The sequence below is a fragment of the Atta cephalotes genome, assembly GCF_000143395.1.
Source record: "Atta cephalotes unplaced genomic scaffold scaffold00007, whole genome shotgun sequence".
NCBI lineage: Eukaryota > Metazoa > Arthropoda > Insecta > Hymenoptera > Formicidae > Atta > Atta cephalotes.
The window spans coordinates 3,138,120-3,151,401 of NW_012130071.1; the positions used below are offsets into that span (position 1 = coordinate 3,138,120).

The 13,282-nt window shown below is 33.3% G+C and overlaps 2 protein-coding genes across 2 annotated transcripts in view; one reads left to right on the forward strand and one right to left on the reverse strand.

Moving 5' to 3' along the window:
* Window positions 1-9,171, forward strand: part of LOC105626990 (midasin) — a 22,487-nt gene extending 13,316 nt beyond the window's left edge. The window contains exons 17-20 of the mRNA XM_012208273.1: window positions 1,052-5,460; window positions 5,651-8,083; window positions 8,319-8,559; window positions 8,995-9,171. Coding sequence (XP_012063663.1) covers window positions 1,052-5,460; window positions 5,651-8,083; window positions 8,319-8,559; window positions 8,995-9,171 — 7,260 coding nt within the window. The remainder of the gene's footprint in view (window positions 1-1,051; window positions 5,461-5,650; window positions 8,084-8,318; window positions 8,560-8,994) is intronic.
* A 3,448-nt stretch (window positions 9,172-12,619) lies between these two features.
* Window positions 12,620-13,282, reverse strand: part of LOC105626921 (zinc finger protein 2-like) — a 4,509-nt gene continuing 3,846 nt past the window's right edge. Inside the window, exons 10-11 of the mRNA XM_012208212.1 lie at window positions 12,922-13,074; window positions 12,620-12,838 (exon numbers count right to left, since the gene is read on the reverse strand). Coding sequence (XP_012063602.1) covers window positions 12,620-12,838; window positions 12,922-13,074 — 372 coding nt within the window. The remainder of the gene's footprint in view (window positions 12,839-12,921; window positions 13,075-13,282) is intronic.

The window sequence follows — 13,282 nt, forward strand, 5'->3', positions numbered from 1 at the left end:
TTACTTACTTACTTACTTACTTACTTACTTACTACTTACTTACTTACTTACTTACTTACTACTTACTTACTACTTACTACTACTTACTCTACTCTCTCTCTACTCTCTCTCTCTCTCTCTCTCTCTCTCTCTCTCTCTCTCTCTCTCTCTCTCTCTCTCTCTCTCTCTCTCTCTCTCTCTCTTGAATAGTGCACTTAGAGAAAAAAATGTTTTAAACAAAAGTTTGTGATTTCAAGGGGAATATAAGATAGTACAATTGGTTTGACCTTGGCCTTGTCAAGGTTAGGATAATTTGAATTGTTTAAATTGAACCTTTTATTTTTCAATACATATTTTTGTAGGACACTTCAAGAGCTTTCCAAAACTGAAAATGTTCAAACAATGGTGCCTAAAAAATGTCTTTTGAATATTGTTCAGTGTTATGATTTTGATAGCGTTTGAAATACTGGAGATTGTTTCTCTTATTTTCATTTTTGCATTAAAAATTCATTTTTACGTAAAAGTGAAAACAAAAGAAACTTCTAATGATCTTGATCTTAACAAATATTATCAAGGTCCTGTCTGAACATTCAAAAGATCTTAGCCATCATTTGAGCACCTTGAGTAATACTTATGCCAGCGATACTGTAACTTTCAAGCCATATAACTCAAAAAGTATTTCATGAAAAAATATTTTATTATAGTGTTTTGGAAAGCTCTTGAGGTATGTTATAAGAACACGTACTGAAAAATAGAGGGTACCATTTTAAAAAACTTCGATCACATTGACCTAGCCTTGCAAAAGCCACCTAAGGTCACACCAATGATACTATCTTATGTCCCCCTTGAAGTTACAAAACTTTTGTCTAAAGCATTTTTCCTTAAAATGTACTTGTTCAAGAAATATTTAAGATGGTCAATTAAAATGAGACACTTATAAGATTTCTATATGTTATTATATAGAGAGAAATTACTAATATTTAATTTTTAACACTCAAATTTTCTCGTTTAAAAATATATCACGTTATAATTTGTTTATATTATTTATATTATTTATATTATATATTTGTAGATAGAATGCCATGTCGGTGGACCGGTTCTTTTGAACCTAGTATTGCAACTAATGTTAAACAAAACTAATCAAGAGAAAGAAAATAATGTTCTTCCCGCGATTGCACTCGGAACATATACGGCGCAAATTAATCAGCTACAGTTATTAAATGAGATTTTGTGGAGAAATAGTATCTCATTAACAAATAAACAATGCAATTCAAACAACAATGATTTGGCAACATTAAAATTTTACTTGCATTTATATTCATCCACGATCCACAAAATGGACATGGAGCACGACATAAAAAAACAAGTTAGGAATTGCGCGGACGATATCAAATCCAGTGATTATTTCAAGTCGGTCGAAGAATTGCATGAAGCATATAACGAGATAAATATTATCGATGATGAGAATGAAGAAGAAAGTTTTTCTAAAACGCTTCAACGAGGGAAAGGGTGGATGATACTTGGTTATATACAATTAATGCTCTTTGGAAATTTAGATCTCATCGATCCCGTGCATAAAGTGGAACTGAAGTTGCAGTACTTAGAGGAAGACATCAACGATTTTAGAAAAACGATATACGTTACAATGTTGCAAGATCGTATTCTGGGAATATCAGCAGCAAATGAGCATCCAAGATTTGCAGAGATGAGAAACTGTGAGAAGCGCTTGCTGAAGATGAGAGATGATCTCAACTGTCTGAGAGCGTTTAGGCCAGCGTCTGTCAATTTCGCCTCGCTCAGCAAAGATAGCGCTGATTTCAGGAACAGAGTAGGTTCTTACACGTTAGTGAAAAAGCACATTAACAATCTGTATATGATCGCAGACGAAATCAGTCGAGATTGTGAATTAACCGATCTGACAAATGCGGAGACCATTTCGCGAGAAGCGGAAATTTGGGGCTTATCAGTGCAACGATTCGCCGAGCAGATCAGAACAAAATATCTGTCGGCTTATCCAGATGTAATTCTTCCGTTGTTGACAGCGTTGGCTCAGTTAAATCATGGTGTTTTCATACTGATTAACGAGATCCGACGGTTGATATCTCTGCGTAAAAATGGAGAAGCCGATCTCGAATCTTTGATATATAACTTGATTCGATTCCCAACAGTCGGCCTGCAGCAAGAAAATCTTTTGAATCTGAGTGATTTATGTGTTTCCACAAATATGAGGAGTCTAGTTGGCAAGAATTCATGCTCTACGGACACGTTTGTCAGGATGCAAGAGCAGTTCCGAATATTCAAGTCGGGTTTATATGAATTGCACAATCACGTGATTCTTAACAAAGGTCTGACTAAGTCATTATGGCGAGACATGAACAAATTATTACAGCAAATAGTTCTGATCTGGAAGCAACAACAACTGGAGGAAGAGAAACGAACCGCAGAGAGAGACAGTCTATATAAAAATAAAATTGAGAGTCACAACGATACATTGACGGAGGAAGAAGAGCTTGCTCTGGAAATTCGCAAGCTATTTCCATCATATCGTGAAAAGGACTTTAACGATATAGAAGATGAGTCGCAACCTTCCCTCAACGAGAAGAGTATATCAATCCAATTGGACGAAACGGAGTCAAACTTCAGCGGTCTTATCACCAAGGATGATATCAGAGAGATCCAACAGATCCACTCGAATATCGTCAAATCCTTCATGGCGACCAAGTGGATATGCAACAGTTCTGCTTTGACAAATTCAACGAATTACATCGGATCTCTGATTCAAAGATATAACACGATATACGGGATGCTCAATAACATACTGTCGAGTTTGAGCGAAGGACTCGCAGTCAAACTATACAACAGCTTGAACTTTTTGGTTACTTTGGGGTTGCAAGCGAGCCAAGAGAAAAGCTCAGATCGAACTTTGCGAGAAAACACATGGTCCGAAGGACGAATGAGAGCGTACGATTTCTACAAGGATTGCAATGTCGAGGAAGTGAAGCAGTGCCTACCGTTGTGCGAGAATATCCTAAATCATGTTGATAATCTGCTAAAAGAATGGCCAGAACATCCCACTCTGAGATCGATACGATGTATAATAGAAAGGATTTACACATTTTCGGTTACTTCACCTATTTCCAGATTTCTAACAGGTTTGGAGTTGTTGCTTGTCAAGATGCATCAATGGGAGGAGAACGCACACAGTGGCGTCAGCATGACGGATCATGTGTTAAAGTTAACGCAACAGATAATATATTGGAGAAAACTGGAATTGTCTTGCTGGAAGGGTTGTCTTGATGCAACATACGAGAATCTCAGATCGGATACGTCCAAATGGTGGTTCTTTTTGTATGCATTGATTGAGAGTTACGTTACGAAATCTGAAAAGGATAATGTTCAGGAAACAAACGATGAGCCTATCACCAAGCAAAAATTCATAGAATCGCTAGAGCATTTCATGAACCAGTCATCCCTTGTTGAATTCGAATCGTGCTTAGATCTTCTCTTGACGTTCCACTGTCATGTATATTATTTTGATGATAGTGATAACAAGAATGAACTTTTGGCCATATTGTGGAACGTGTACAATTATTACAAACAGTTCGTAGACGATGTGAACGCGAGAATTGCCGTTTTAAAAGCGCCCATCGAAAAGAAGTTGAAGGACTTTGTTAAAATTGCACGATGGAACGACATTAGCTATTGGGCTGTGAAAGAAACAGTTGAGAAAACGCATCGAACTCTGCATAAATTAGTAAAGGAGTTCCAGAATGCCCTAAAGCAAGCCGTGTCTTCTTGTTTGACTGTTAAATCGGCATCTTACAGTACAGAGATAAGCAAAGGCATCTGGGATGATGGGGAACATCATAAGCACATAACGAGACCTGAAGATTTTATCATAACAAAATCTTCGCAGTCTGTAGACATGAAAGTACAATTTACAAGCGAACTTATTACGTTACTAACGAAGGCTAGAAAGGCTCCTTGTCTATGTAAGGAAATAATCCTGGTAAATTCTTATCCGAATGTACGAAAAGAATTCGAAAATTTTATTGAAAACTACATGGAGCAGAGCGTACGTCTTCGGGAAATAAACATCGATAGAAGTCTACCGAAGAATAAGCAGAAGTCTCAGGCGAAAAGTATCTTGCAACAGAAGAAAATGACGCTCGCCAATTATTTCAAGGAGTTGACTCAAATGGGCATATCTTATCGCACTGGTATATTGACATTGAAGAATAATGCGGATAAAGTAATAGATTTTACAGTATCACCTTTGGATCTTTCCACAATCGGTCAATATTTTAAACTGAAGAAAGCCGACCAGAATATGCTGACGCAGTGGAAAGGCTGCGAAAAATATTATTATAAGTCTCTCATCAGATTAAATGCTCTCAATGCGATGCTCAGCACAAATCAGACCGACCTAGGATTGCAGAATATAGAACGTTGCCGAGGATATTCCGCGCATTTAATGCTGATAGCCCATATGCAGAAAATGACAATCGTTCAGTCATTCGATCGTTTCTCGTCACTTCGTGCACAGATTTTAAATTTGTCCGAAACACGCGAGCAAGATTTAAATATGCTAAGACAGAACAAAAGCAATTCGAGTAACGATTCGTTCATGAAACGCGTAGAGAGCCTGAAGACATTGCTGATTACGTTGGAAGTTGGATTTGAACAACTGCTGCTGTTTTTGCAATGCTGTCCCGTGGAATCATCAAGTAATCCGAACAGAGCCAAACTTACGTTAGATGCAAATGCGCTTCCTATAATTACCGCCTCTCAAAATGACGAGATTTGGAAAAATGCAAATGCTATGTTGAAGGATAGTTTAAATTCAGTAAAAGCTACTGCAAAACGTTTTCACACATTATTTATGCCATTTGAAGTCTTATCAGTAGATCATTTTGAACAATCTACTCATATTTCATTTGCAAGTTCAAAGCACTTTGAATTCTTGGAGCAATGCTGTACTACAATCAAAGACTTAAGAGCGCAATTTAAAAATATAAAACTATTATTTAAGAATTTGGATATTGTGCATCCTATTTGGGAAAATATAGCATTTTTAGACACGAAGATGGAATGCTTCCTTCAGGATAATGGCATGCTATTCAAAAAATTGCAAACATCCACAGATATTGAAAATGAAGAGCAATTGAAGAAAGGAAATCACATTATCGAACGATATGAATCAGATTTAAAACATTTAATAAATATAATATTGCTTGTAATACAGAAGAAATTTAAAGATATCAAAGAAGATATGTTGCATATGAATAAAAAACCGAATGAGGAGAATATCAACATACAGAAAGAAGCAGAAGAAAAATTGAAACTTGTAAAACTTGTTGAATTGCTCGAACGGGATATAAAGAATGAATTAAAGCTGGCTGATATATACAATTTATTTTCCAATCTTTTGCTACTAATACGTAAATTCGATGATCCGCAATCAGCAAATCATTGTATCAGGTAACAATAATTCTATTTAATATTGACAATGTTTCTTGATAGAATCATACTTTTATTCAATACTTTTATTAAAAAGAAGCATATTATTTTTCTGTACCTATGAATAAAAATATTAATAAAATTTTGCTAACATGAAGTAGGAGCTACAAATTTCACAAAATTAATAAAAATCTATTATTATTTCTTTCAGGTTGCTCTTAAAGTGTTTACCTCTATTGGAACAATATATCTTGTTCGTTCAATTTTATTTAAACGAGCAAGTAGCGTCATTCCGTATTACATGTAAAATATTGTACCTGCAATTAAATGTATTCTTAGATTTAGCTGCAAATGGGTTCTGCGTGCCAAAAGATTTAGATCTCGAAGAAAGCGAAATGAACGAATCGGAAGAAAAGACAGAAAAAGGCGGGATGGGTTTAGTCGAAGGTGAAGGAACGAAAGATGTTTCCGATAGAATAGAATCCGAAGATCAACTTGAGGATGCAAAACCTGCGGATCAAGAACGAGAGAAACAAGATGATAAAACTTGTAAGGAAGAGGAGAAAGGAATCGACATATCTGAGGATTTCGATAGCAAGCTTCAAGATATGGAAAAGAATGACAATGATGAAGAGCAGAGTAACGATGACGAAGAAAATGATTTGGATAAAGAAATGGGAGAAACTGAAGAAGGTGCTGAGCAGCTTGATAAAGAAATCTGGGGAGACGATCAAGAAGAATCCGAAACGGACAATCAGCAGTCGGAAAATGAAGAGGAAGGTACAGGCGAACAAATCGGTGAAAAAGAAATGGGTGCGAGGGATGATAACGGTAAGAGAAAACAAGATGATGATGACAATACGAATCATGACGAAAATCGGCAAGAGGAAAATAAAAAAGAAATTAATGAGTTGAATGAACCAGAAGTAGATGAGGATCATATTAATCCTTATCACGGCAAATTTCAACCTCAACCGGAACCCGAACCGCTTGACTTGCCAGAAGATATAAATTTGGATGAAAACGGTAAGGAAGACAATGGTGGCGAGGATGAAAATCCATTTGATATCGATGAGATGAAAAAACCGCCATTAGAAAAAGATTTAGAACTCAAGAAAGAATCTGAAGAGATTAAAGAAAATGATCCTGAAGAGAATTCTAGTGAGGACGAAGACGACAGTAATACCGATAAGGAAAATCAGGCACATAAAATGGAAGAACATGAAACTAATAAGAAAACTGAAGAAAAGAGTGATGAGAATACAGAAACTGAGAACAAAGATGAAGAGCAGAATCAAGATAAAAAAGTGGAGGAAGAACAACTACAAGAAAAAGCAGCACCGAGCGCAAATGATGCGAGCAAAGAAATGGATGCTGCACAACAAATTGAAGAAACGACGAAAGGTTCACGTGATACAGTAGCGCAACAATCAGATACGAAAAATCAACAGGAAACTTTATCTGAGAATACTCAAGAGGATAATATTGATAAAGGCACAGGTCAATCACAATCGGCACAACAGGAAAGCGGGCATTCAGGATCATCTAAGCAGGAAACTGTTTCGTCACCGCAAAATAACACTATGACAAAACCAGTCGAGAAGAGGAAGAACTTGGGTGAGAGTAACGAGGATCGCAGTCTGTTGGACAGATTTGAGTCGACGCTAAAGAAATTAAAAACGACCTACACGCAAGACGAAGTATCGATGGATAAAAAAGATGATACAAGCAATGCCGATGATAATAAGGTTGAGATGGCTCAACACATTAAGGATTCCGAGAAATTCGATGATTACACACTCGACGCCGCAACAGAAGATCAAATCAAACAACAAGCTTCTAATATGGATAAGGATAAAAATGAAGAAGAGAAAAAGGATGACATTATGGATGTAGAAATGCATGAAGATAAGGAAAATGATGTGACACATGATAAAATAAATGAACACAAACCTGAAAAGGTCTCTGAAATTGCAGATAACCAATCCAAAAAGGATTCCGATGGTAAAAGAAACATGGAAAACAATCAAATAGAGACAACAATCGAATTAGAAGGAGAAACAGCAGAGACAATGAAAGTGGAGAGAGGAAACGAATCTACATTTCATACGATGGAATGGAATACCGAAGAAAATGATCTTTACTCTGATTATGTGGAAAGAAAGCGATACGAAATGGAAAGAATGTTGGATGAATGGACGCAAGTGCCTTCCACAGAAGAAGCTACAGCTGCATGGAATTGTTTGTGTTCAGTTACAGATGCAGCTGCTAGGGATTTATCCGAAAAATTAAGATTGGTGTTGGAGCCCACGCAAGCATCGAGACTGAAGGGTGATTATAAGACAGGCAAACGCATCAATATGCGAAAAATCATTCCTTATATAGCTAGTCAATTTCGCAAGGATAAAATCTGGCTCAGACGCACGAAACCCTCGAAACGTGATTATCAGATCGTTCTCGCATTAGACGATTCCAGCAGCATGGCAGATAATCATTCGAAAGAATTGGCGTTCGAATCCTTGTCGTTGATTAGCAAGGCTATGACATATCTTGAAGTGGGACAACTTAGTGTCATAAGCTTCGGGGAGCAAGTAAAAGTATTGCATCCTTTAGGAGAAGCTTTCACAGAACAAAGTGGATCTAGGTATTTTTATATAATTTCTATAAACTTTTAATATTTAATTAAATAAAAATTGAATATATATGGCTCCGAAAATAAAATTAGATGAATGATATTAATCTTAGTCATTACTTTACTCATTTAAACTTGTCAATTACAATTGTTTAATCTTGTTTTACTTAGAATAATCCTAATTGATTTTATTAAATAATATAATTGGAATTTTACATTTTATTTAAGATTTTTTTTCTATTTATAGGCTAATACAAGAAATGAGGTTTGATCAAAAAAAGACAATGATTGGACAATTAGTCGATTTTACAGTAGATATGTTCGAGAGTCAATGTGCTTCATCCGACAATGCTAAACTGTTGGTAGTATTATCGGATGGTAGAGGAATATTTTCAGAAGGAAAAGAAAAAGTGAATTGTGCTGTCAGGAGAGCCAGACTTGTAGATATTTTTCTAGTGTTTATAATAGTCGACAATCCAATTAATAAGGTAATTTTTAATCATATTTAAAAATGATGAAGAATTATTACATTTTCGGATGAATGTAATAATTTATCTAATTGATAAACAAGAATAAAAGTGTAAGACCCGATTGCACCAACATTATTTTAAGCAAGACTTAAAACTCACTTTCTCTCTTTAAAGTCAAGAGAAGGAGAGATAGAGATATTTTAAGTTTCGCTTAAAGTCAAAATAATGTTGGTGCAACGAGCGTAAGAGCATAAGAGAGTTAAAGTCGAAGTTTATCAAAAGATGAAACAATTCAACGAGTAAAAGAGTGAACTAAAGTTTATCGAAAGATGGAATGATCCAGCCTAAGTTAATAATTACAATAATAATAATTCTGTCTAAGTACTATTTAGACAGAATACTATAAAAACCCGTTTAAAAAACTATTATTAATAGCCTATTAATTTTTTTCAGGATTCAATATTGGATATCCGTATGCCTATATTTGAAAAAGGAAAATTATTAGGAATTCGATCGTATATGGATAATTTCCCATTTCCTTTCTATATGATTCTTAGAGACATAAACACATTACCGGGTGTTCTGAGCGATGCTTTACGCCAATGGTTTGAAGTAGTCGGAAAAAATTGATACTTAAAAGAGCTATGATAATTTCAAATATTCAGACTTAAGAAATTAGTATAAAAGTTGAACTTTATATAAAACTAATTAGATATAAATAAATATTAGGTGTGAGAAAAAGTTCGTGGCGTTTTTTAATGCCATCTAACGGGAAAAACGCCACGAACTTTTTCCCATATCTAATATATATAAGTATATATGTATATATGTAAGATACGCCTTTTATGTCAGAGTGTCTATGCATATGTATGTGTGTATTATCATAATATGATATCACAAGTTTTTAGATATATTTTTAAACGAAATTGTGTCAAAAATATAAATACGTTTTAGTAATAAAAAAATTCTTTAATAAATCATAAAATCTTCTGATATTTAAATAAAAATTAACTTTGCACAACTAAGGATCTTTTTCATTAATTTCTGATTAAATTAATCAACGATTATAACTCAATTACAAACAGAAGTGCCAATAGCAATTTATCACAATATCTCTTTTTTTTCTTTTCTGAAATAAATTGTGTTTAACTCTCGATGGCAATCATGATTGAGTTAACCATCGATTATCGTTAATCGAAATTGGTGAAAGAGACTAATAGCGAATGCAGTCACTTGCTTACACTAGATTAGGCGATTCGGGTTTTTAGTACATGCACGACGATAAAGTATCAAATACAGCGATATAGCAGAAGATGGACATATAATTAATTTTGCACATTAAAAATTATTATAAAATTAATAAAGTTAATTGTAAAAGCATATAAATATTTTAAACGATTAAACAATTAATGTTATTATCACGTTATTTAACGAAATATTCACATATTATTTCATTGTTAAAGATATATTATACCACTGCATTAAGTACTTTATGTAAAGCGCTTTTAATGAATACTAATCCAATATATAATGAGAAATCATACGCAATGAACCGAATTCACTATAAGTTACATAAGCTGTGTTTCAAAATTTACTGTACTGAAAATCTCTACATTACTACAGACTTTCTTCAATATGGCGATAAATCTTGGAACTCAATAATATGATTAAGATGAAAAATTAAGCTAATATTAAATTTGTTATCTTCTGTTCATCTTCTGCATTAAATTTAACTTATTTAATTTTATCATAGTCTCTCGGAATAGTACATCGATTTTTATTTAATCCCCTAATGGCGTCTTAAAAAAAATTACCTTACTATTAATTACTAAAATTACTTAAAAATTTTCACCGTTTTTACCATGATTTTTGTTAAAAAAAATGACACATAAAAAGTCAATGTGTTGCACTATCGATATATATCGCGTGTACAAGGAGAGATATATCTAGTCTTTCTAGCAGATAGAAATACTTCAGTGTTCAATGCGAAATACATTTCTATCATCAGTTTTTGAATGTAATTAATTTGCAGATCCTGAATTTAATTTTAAAATAAACGCTGCAAATTTACAACACTTACTAAAGGATTAAATTAATGAATTTTTTTAATATAGAAATTCATCATAAGATAATTACAAAAGTGATCCAATAATTAAGACAAGAGTTAAATTATTAATGTACTGAATATTACTATTAATAATCACATACAAGTTATTTTAATATAATAATTGTTTGTCGTTTTATAATAGTACATACATAACTAACAGTCTCCAGATAACACAAAGTCCAAAATCGGGACATAAACATCTAAAAAATATTTAAAAACTCTTTCACAAGCACTTAGGCTAGTATTCACAGTTTTTGTTCTTAATTTCAAGACCGTCTCAAGCAATGTCTTAAGATGCAAATACGACTCTTGACCGATATTCATAATTCTTATATTCAAGATCGTCTTAAGTTCAATCTTGAGATGTTATGAACCAATCAGAAAGCCGCATTAAAACATTACTCAAAAAAATATAAAAAAAGCCCGTCAGAGACTACATCGGCTATTCCGATGCACAGAAAATTCTTTATTTTTGTGTGAATGTAACAAAACGAATAAAATAAAAGTTTCGACTCTTCACTTTAGATCCTTATATAGAATATAAATCTAAATTACATAAGTAACGCAAATTCCAAGATGATTCCTGACAATTTAGTTCATTCTTTTTTATGCATTACTATATAATATTAGTAATGTCAAATTAGCTATGTAATGAATAGGCAAATGATTATCAAAAATATTAATTTATATAATAATATAAAAACTTATAGTAAAACTGGAGTCATACATTGCGTCAAAAAAGTAGAATCACATCGCTTATCAAATTCATCATATCAGATTTGCTATGTAGTCATTCAAAAGAAAAACGAAAACTGAAACAATTAGAGAATCATTAAAATTATTTATCTGAATTTTAATTTTGTTAATTTCATTTATTTTATTCGTTTTGTTACATTCACGAAAATAAAGGATTTTCTGTGCATCCGAACAGCTGCTGTAGACTCTGATGAGTTTTTTCACTGATAGATATTTTTCACTGATAGATTCTTTCGAGCCTCATTTTATACATTTAACATTACTTAAATCTTGGAATAAGACTTAAGTAATGTCTAGTAATGAGAGAACTATGATCTTGAAATAAGAACTGATTATGAATACCAGCCTTCTGATTGATTTATGATATATTGTACTCAAGTAGCTTAAAATCATCTCGAAGCTTGAGCAACGTTTATGGATTCCATCCTTAAAATGTGAAGTGTCAAATGTTATTAGACACTGAATTTTTAGCGCATGTGCGTCGAATGTTTCAATAATATATATGAATAAGTATCCATGATGCGATCTTTACATGATCAATAATGCATCGGCTACACGAAATAAAAAGTAAGAGTAAGAAATTGACCAATCATAATCAAATGTGAGAAAAATAATCGACTATGATTGGTTAATTTCTTACTCTTAAAATGACCCTTACTTCTTATTCCGTGCATTGTATAAATGACGCATAACACTGATTAGTAATATTGAATGTAATACTAATAGTATATATCAATATTTTTGCAACCTTACATAATCAGTATTACTGACAATATTTCAGCACAGTTTTATAAATATTATGTTTATAAATTAACTATTTTTCTTCTGGATCGAGCCTACCAAGATTCAAAGCGCGTTCACATCTTAACAGAAAAATAGAATGCAAAAAATAGCAGCTAATCAGAACTGTAAGATAATCAGAGCTGTATTCATTGTTTCACTATCACGTATGCGCTAAAAACTCGGCCTATTTAACAATGCTCATGGGCTTTCTATAATAAACTATTATCTAAGCTTAAGTCTTAAGAAATTGATCAAAGTCAAATGTGAAAAGAATAATAGACTATAATTAATTTCTTATGGCTTAAGACTTAAAGACCTAAGTAACAGTTTATTGTAGAAAGCTCATCAGTCTTATGTCCTGATTTTAGATTCTGTGTTGTCTATATCTACTTTCTGTACCTAGTAAATTATATAACATCTTGATTAATTAATTCAAGTATTTTGTACTAAGCTTAACCAACTTCTGCCTTCTCCATCTACAGAAGTCGGAAATCTAATCTGTACTAATCGCACATTCTTATCTTCTTCTTGCGAAGCGGATGGTACAACTATTGTCTCGCCTTCTTCATTCTCGTTATAAGTGTATACTGTTTCTACTTCAGTTTCAACTTTACAATCGTCTGCAGTAACTTCACTCTCCACAAAATTTATCTATGAAACAAAACGATGTTTAATGTAATAAAATAATAAATTATTTTGCATCCCCAAACTTTTAAAAAATTCTATTATTTTACCTGATCTTCAACAAGATGATTTACTTCATCAGTTACAGTTTCTTCTGCTGGTATATTTAGTACAACATCCTCTTCATTATATATCTGATCTTCCCCTTCTTGTATAATAACGTGATCTTTCAGTTCAGTTACATATAATCCAGTTTCACCAAGCTAAATAAGCAACAATGTATAATATATAATAAAATTTCATACCTTACGACACACACACACACACACACACACACACACACACACACACACACACACACACACACAGACAGACACACACACACACACACACTAGACAGACACTACACACACACACACACACACACACACACATATATATATATATACTATATATATATATAGTAGTGTG